Source organism: Myotis brandtii, unplaced genomic scaffold (genome assembly GCF_000412655.1).
Source record: "Myotis brandtii unplaced genomic scaffold, ASM41265v1 scaffold930, whole genome shotgun sequence".
Taxonomy (NCBI): domain Eukaryota; kingdom Metazoa; phylum Chordata; class Mammalia; order Chiroptera; family Vespertilionidae; genus Myotis; species Myotis brandtii.
Genome location: NW_005371837.1, coordinates 604,427 through 611,867, shown reverse-complemented (window position 1 = coordinate 611,867; position 7,441 = coordinate 604,427). Strand labels below are relative to the sequence as shown.

Sequence of the window (7,441 nt, the reverse complement as noted above, 5' to 3'; positions counted from 1 at the left end):
CACACCTGCCCCGGCACACACCCGCCCCTCCCCCCCCACACACACACCTGACCCGGCACACAGACGTGAGAAGGCGTGCACTCCGCTCTCAATCAGCCTTGGAAGCAGCTATGTCCCCGGTGCCCCAGAAGCAGTGCATCAGGGGAGACGCCCCGCAGGAGGAGGTGTGAGGGCCGGGAGGGGGGAGGGAGTCTCCGCTCACGGCTGGAAGTATGAGGATGGGTGTTCCTTTCAAACATTAGCAGTAGCTCATGCCCATGGCAGGGAACAGCCTTCTTTCTCGAGCTCCTTTTCTCTAAAATGTCCAGGTGAAGTGCCTTAGATTCCCTTCCAGAGACTGTGACGCACAGATGTGGGCTGAAATCCTGGCCCTGCCAATCTCTGTGTCTGAGTCAGTCATTTCAGCCGGACGAGCTCCGGTTCCTGATCTGTAACGTGATGTTCCCCCGAGGCCGGGGCTGGTGTTCACCGCCCATCCCACAGACGGGAGTTGTCACCCCCGGGAGTGCCCTCAGCCGCCAGGAGGCCAGCTCCCTGCATGGCGGGCACCCCACTCCGCCCTGTATCAGCTCATTCCAGCAACGGACGCTGAGGAGATTTCTGGGAGATCTTTTCCAAAAGGGCCTAAATATTTCAACTTCGTTTCTGAAAACGCCCGGGGTCTCGCTCAGGGTGGCAGAGATATTTCAACTTCGTTTCTGAAAACGCCCGGGGTCTCGGTACAGACGCTCAGGGTGGCGGAATGGAAAGCACTGCAGTGTCTGCCAGTTGGAGACACAGTTTCCTTCCACTTTCACGGGACCCCTGCCTCCACAGTTGTCTGTGTGCTGTGAGCTGTTCAGTGGTCCCTCACTGTGACCGCAGGCTGACCACAACCCTGCAATTGCTCGAGGACTTGCGGAGCCCTCCAGCTCAGAGCCGGCTCGCCCGGAGCCCTGCAGTGGGCCCGGCTCGAGGCGCTGGCATTCTGAGCGGCCTGCTTCCCACCCTCTGTCACCTGCTCCGCATCCCCCAGTGCCGCTGGCTGCGTGGATGACTCTGACAGTTTCACGACCTAATTAGCCACAATAACTTCGCTTTCCATGAGCTCTGTTCCTTGAAACCTGGACAAAGTCTCGGGCGCCAGAGAACCGGGCTGCATTGCTCACGCACACGCAGGGACCCTCCCCGTCCCAGAGGCTCGGCTCTGATTTCCAAACTGAGAAGAGAACCGGGCTGCATTGCTCACGCACACGCAGGGACGGACCTTCCCCGTCCCAGAGGCTCGGCTCTGATTTCCAAACCGAGATGAACGGCTCTGACTTGACCTCAGTGACTTCCGAACGGAGGGTGGGCGCCAAAGGCCCCACGTTCCTGGAACAAGGCAGGCGCACTGAGGGCCAACCACCTGCCTGGCCCGGGTGCGGGTCGGGGATTCGCATCTCTGCGCACACACAGCCTCGCAGCCCGGCAGCGTGTGCAGCTAGCTCACCAGGTGGTTGTTACATGACACACGACGGACGTGAGCGGCCGAGCCACTGGCCCCCAGCAAACGGGAGAGGACTGTGTGCGGACCCACGTCGACGCAGACCATTTCTGGGGCCGCGTGAGGTGGACAATACTCCGTGACAGTCCTGTGTCCCACTTCACAGCTGGACGACGGGCCGCATTAGCTGAACCCGACTACACCTCCTCCACTCCAGAGGCAGCCACAGCCTCGCAGAGCCGTTGTCTGACTGGATAACAGGAGCAGGGGCTCCACGGAGCTCTGCACAGGTGTGCACAGCGGCAACCATAATGAACAAGGTTGCTGCCAGCCCAGGGAGCGGGGTTCCCGCAAGCACATCAAGTCTAATGTCCAATGACCAGAAGATGGGAAATCATTTTATTCTTAACTAGGGGCCCGGTGCATGAAATTCGTGCACGAGTAGGGTCCCTAGGTCTGGCCGGGGATCAGGGCCGAATGGGGGCTTCCGGCTGCCAGCTGGGACCTTCCTTCAGTCTGCGCCACCCCCTGGTGGTCAGCACATGTCATAGCAAGCGATTGAACTCCCGGTCTCCAGAACTCCAGGGGGACAATTTGCGTATTAGGCCTGTATATGTATATGTATATGTATATATGTATACACACATACATCATACACATACACATATGTATATGTATGTGCATATATATGTATGCACAGATAAGAGGAATTTTCTTTTTTTATTTGTTAATCCTCACCCAAGGATATTTTTCCCATTGATTTTTTAGAGAGAGAGGAAGGGAGGGGAAGAGACAGAGAGACATCAATGTGAGAGACACATCGATTGGTTGCCTCCTGTACACGTCCTGATGGGACTGGGATGAGCCTGTAACCCAGGCGTGTGCCCTTGACCGGAATCCAATCCACAACCCTTCTGTCCGCGACCAACACTCCACCCGCTGACCTAGCAGGCGAGGCTGCATTTTTCTTTTCAATGGACTTGTTTCCAAAGGGAGAGGCCGGGAGAGGGAGGAGGCACCGGCGCAGGCAGCCCTCACGTGGAAGAGTCCCAGGGCCTCCCTGTGCTCCAGCCCAGCTCGCTGGGAGTTTAGCGCACAGAGCAACACGTTTAAACCAGCCTGTCAAAATGTTCGCCATCATCACCGAAAGGACCGCGGAAAACATCGAAGCAAGACTATTCCTCATTGTTCTGAACCTTAACTTCCACATTTACTACCTGTATGCTGCAGGGAGTTTCTCTTCACTTTCCGGAAAACGTTTCGTTCCACCATAATCTCATTATTTAGAGCTTCTTTTGTGATCTTATCTCAGGGGGTTTTAATTTCATGAAAAACCTCCAGCTGAGCTGAAGTGGAGCATGCATGCTCCCATCCCCAAAAGAATTCCGTTCTGACAAAGTTTAAACCCGCTGAGCCGGCGTGGCAGCAGAGCTGAGAGGCGCTGGGGGGGTGGGGGGGACCCCCGGGCAGTGAGCAAAGGGCAGAGCCTGACGCGAGTCGGAGGCAAGCGGCCAGGCCACGCTTGGATCACGCCAGGCACGTGGCCCTCAGGCCCCTGGTGCTTGGTGCTGAGGGACGGCCGACAGTCTTGACCCCACGTGGGGAAGCGGGATGGACCCAGGACACACCAGATCACGGGAGTCCCGGGAACCCGAACAGCTCGAGGACCCCTCCATCCCTCCTGCAGAGGTGCAGGGACTGGCTGCCGTCACCAAGGTTTTCAGGGACGTGGACGGGTCCATGCACGTCTGCAGGGGGGAGGCGAGAGGGCGGGGCCACCTGCGACGCCCCCTCACAGCGACTCCAAGGAGGGCGCTCCGAGTCAGCGCCTGGTGGGTCTCAGCCTAGAACAGAGGACAGTCATCCCTTCATCCACCACTAGCCTGCGCTGTGTCACTGTTTACCTTCGTCCTTCTCAGTCATGGCTCTCAATTCACTTAAAACCATCTGCTTCTTGGAAGACCATGAGATTCACCCCAAAGAACCCACCAGCACATGCTGTTGGGCACCTACACGTATCTCGCTCCTCACATTTAGCAGGAGACCCAGTCGCACCCGCACAGCAGTCACCGCGCCCTTCCCTTGCAGGCCTACTGCGACATGGAGTCCGCCGGGGGCGGGTGGACCCTCATCCAGCGACGGGAAGACGGCAGCGTGGACTTCCAGAGGACGTGGAACGAGTACAAAGCGGTATGAATGGTCACTGAGCCACCTGAAAATCTCTTTGTGAAAGTAACTTTCCAGACCCGCACAACTTGCACCACAAACGCAAAGTAACCAATGACTCAGGACAACTTTTTAACCAAAGGGTTCTGTTACCCGGTGTCCGCCCCCTCCCCCACCCCCCATTAAAGACCAGCCCGGTCGGTAGAGCGTGGGCCACTCAGCGAGACAGAGCGCGTGAGCACGGGGCTCGCGTCAGGGCAGCTCGTGGCTGGCCGGCCCGCTGTCTGGTGCGCTTCGCTGTCCACACACCAGCCGCTAGCCCAGCACGAATTCCCTCCCGTGCAGCTTAGTTCCTTAACACTGGCCTCACCCGGGCCCCCATTCTTCTCTGGAGGACCCCACGTCTCCCAGCACAGTGACATCTGAGGTCGCTGCGCGGGAGGGAGGCGGAGGGGCCACTCATCTCAGACACAGGAGCCCACAGGGAAGCCCACGCAGGAAGCCCACGGGGAAGCCCATAGGGGAGCCCACGGGGAAGCCCACGGGAAGCCCATGGGAGCCCACAGGGAAGCCCATAGGGGAGCCCACGGGGAAGCCCACAGGGGAGCCCACGGGGAAGCCCACAGGAAGCCCACGGGAAGCCCACAGGGAAGCCCACGGGAAGCCCATAGGGAGCCCACAGGGAAGCCCATAGGGGAGCCCACGGGGAAGCCCATAGGGGAGCCCACGGGGAAGCCCACAGGGGAGCCCACAGGAAGCCCATGGGGAAGCCCACAGGGGAGCCCACGGGGAAGCCCACAGGAAGCCCACGGGAAGCCCACAGGGAAGCCCACGGGAAGCCCATAGGGAGCCCACAGGGAAGCCCATAGGGGAGCCCACGGGGAAGCCCATAGGGGAGCCCACGGGGAAGGCCACGGGGAAGGCCACGGGGAAGCCCATAGGGGAGCCCATGGGGAAGCCACGGGGAATCCCACGGGGACTGACTTTCCCCTCGGGTTGCAGGGCTTGGGGAAGCCCACAGGGGAGCCCACGGGGAAGCCCACGGGGAAGCCCACAGGGACTGACTTTCCGCTCGGGTTGCAGGGCTTCGGGAACCCGGCGGGCGAGCACTGGCTGGGGAACGAGTTTGTCTCCCAGGTGACCACCCAGAAGCGCTACGTGCTGAGGATCCGCCTGGCCGACTGGGAGGGGAATGAGGCCCAGGCCCTGTACGAGCACTTCTCCCTCTCGGGCGAGGACCTCAACTACAGGTGAGGACTTGCTGGTGACGTTCCCTGTGGTCACGGGTCCGGACCACCCCAGAAAACCTCTGGCTTCCTAGAGCTCTTCGCCCTGTTCGGTGGGCTTCTCCGGTTCTGAACGTCGAACTGGCTCTCACGACAGGGGCCGCTGTGAGGACAGTGTTTGTCTGTGGTCCCTGCTCTCTGTCTGCAAGGAGCCAACGACGCGCCTGGCAGGTGCTGGGCACCGACACCATCCGTGGGCGTGGAGTGTGGCCTACAGGGCAGTGTCAGGACAGCGCCCTACATCACACACCTAGGGCTGTTTTATTATTCACCAAAGGCTTTAAGACCACTCTGTCTTCTGCAGGTTAAACACATCCAGTTGTATGATTCAGCCCAAGGTCAGGATGCCTGCCAAGTTCAGAAGTGGCAGAATTGGGGGGGACGGTGGGGGACGGTGGGCAGTCACCCCTGCAGCGCTCTGCTATGGCTCCCTTGCTCCCTCACATTACCTTGTACGCCAGCTGGTGGAACTACTCCTGAAACAGGGCAACCCTGGCCCAGAACTCTCTCTGGCTCTAAAAGCGGTAAGAGCCGGAAGGGCAGCAGGGGCTCTGAGAGCCAGGACCCTGAGGCTCTGTGGGTGAGGCTTTGCGTGTGGGTGAGGCTGTGCGTGTGGGTGAGGCTGTGCGTGTGGGTGAGGCTGTGTGTGTGGGTGAGGCTGTGTGTGTGTGTGGGTGAGGCTGTGTGTGTGTGTGGGTAAGGCTGTGCAGGTGGGTGAGGATCTGTGGGTGGGTGAGGATCTGTGGGTGGGTGAGGCTTGCACAGAGAAGGCAGGGGTGAGGCTGTGTGTGTGGTGACGCTGTGCGTGTGGTGAGGCTGTGCGTGTGGGTGAGGCTGTGTGTGGGTGAGGCTCTGTGGGTGGGTGAGGCTGTGCGGGTGGGTGAGGCTGTGCGGGTGGGTGAGGCTCTGTGGGTGAGGCCTGCACAGAGAAGGCACTTATGGGTGTGTGGTTCCTAAGGACTCAGAATGTGCCCGTGATGGGAACAAGGAGAGGGGGACCTGCAGGGTGTCCCAGGAGCTGGTCTGAGGGCCCTGTGGATGTCAGCCACTCCCACGGCCCGAGGAGTCTGGCGGGCAGACTGGGGGTGAGTGGCAACCACGCAGCCCACGTGCACCGCCCACGCTGAGGTCGGAGATAAACCACGTGCAGGGGACCTCACGGGAACTGTCACTGCCTGGCACAGCCCCACGCGAACCCTGCCGGGGCCGCTCGCACCCTCTGCCCACCAGGACAGTCTTGGGCCCGAGCTGGCTCCCAGGGGAGGAACGGCCAGCAGCTGAGCATGCGGGGACCATGCGGGGCCATGCAGCTCCCCAGCGCTGCCCCGTCCCCCAGCCTGCTGCGCTGTAAAGGGCCCAGCAGAGGCAGAGGCACGCCCGAAAGCAGGCAAGTGACATCCAGCCAGCGCTGACCGCGGTCGGGAGTCAGGGACAGTCACAGACGCACAGGGAGAGCGGCTCCCGGAGAGCCTGCCCCCGGTGGGCGGCGGCGAGACAGGTGTCGGGCCTCACCCCCCACCAAGGACGCTCCAAAGATCGAAGCCGCGAGGAATGTTCAGACACCAGTGGTTGGTCACTGTTTTACCTCCAAGCTAAATATTTTGTCAACTGGCAACAGTTAGGAATCTACAACAGAGGAATTTAAAAAAAGAAACACAGAAATTAAGGATTAGACTGTTTATATAAGATTTTAGAAAATGGGTCATTACCCTCATATGCTGACATTATAAAAATGTTTTAATCTGAGTTGGTTCATAACAGATATTTCCTTTAGAAATGTAACTCAATTTTTGAATGTGCCGTTTTATAAAGCGCGCGTTTGTTTAAAGCTCAGTTTAACGTGCTGGCAGTATGAGACAGAGGCCACCCTGAAAACATTACCGTCCTGGTAAAACATGCCACTTTTTATCAGAAAAACTGCCGATGGCTCAGAAAGGCACCCGTCTACAGCAGCTGCGATGTATGGTCCCCAAATGGCAGAAAACTGAAAAACGCATCAGTAAAAGACAATTCTTTTACTAAAACTGAAACTAATTGCACATTAAACTTTATCACTGGCCACTGGTCACGCCCTGAGGCCGTTCCGTGGACACTGAGATGTAATGTGACGTGCGTGTCCCTCCGCCTTCACTCCTCTGCTCCGCGAAAGGGATGGACAGCAGAGCAGCTGAGTCCTCTAATCCCAAGGTCAGAAGAAAGCGACTTCCTGTCGTGGCCCCACCCTGCGAGTCTCACAGAGACGAGTCTCAGAGATGAGTCAAGAGCAGAGCCCTCCCTGTTTGCTCCCCTTTGGGGAGGCAGGAGGGTGAGGAGGAGGAGGCAGCGGCCTCAGGCTGTGGGAGACTGAGGAGAGGGCCTGCGAGAAACCCAGGACCTGAAACCAGCAACAAGCAGGACCTGCACGAGCCTTTGTGGCAGGCGTGCCGGGCAGTGTGTGGACCATGTGGGCCGTGCAGCAGGCATGCTGGGCCATGCGGGGACCATGTGAGCCCATGCAACAGGCAAGGGCCATGCAAGGGCCATG

At 59.2% G+C, this 7,441-nt stretch overlaps 2 protein-coding genes across 4 annotated transcripts in view; one reads left to right on the top strand and one right to left on the bottom strand.

Annotated features, from left to right (window-relative positions):
• Positions 1 to 7,441, bottom strand: part of MCPH1 (microcephalin 1) — a 128,976-nt gene that overhangs the window by 64,823 nt on the left and 56,712 nt on the right. The window lies entirely within an intron of this gene.
• ANGPT2 (angiopoietin 2) overlaps positions 1 to 7,441 on the top strand; it is a 16,175-nt gene that overhangs the window by 5,303 nt on the left and 3,431 nt on the right. For 2 of the 3 annotated variants that reach the window (XM_014533031.1, XM_014533030.1), the window contains exons 4-5: positions 3,554 to 3,655; positions 4,715 to 4,881. The exons of the other annotated variant lie outside the window; for it this stretch is intronic. In XM_014533031.1, coding sequence (XP_014388517.1) covers positions 3,554 to 3,655; positions 4,715 to 4,881 — 269 coding nt within the window. The remainder of the gene's footprint in view (positions 1 to 3,553; positions 3,656 to 4,714; positions 4,882 to 7,441) is intronic. 3 annotated transcript variants of the gene reach the window in all.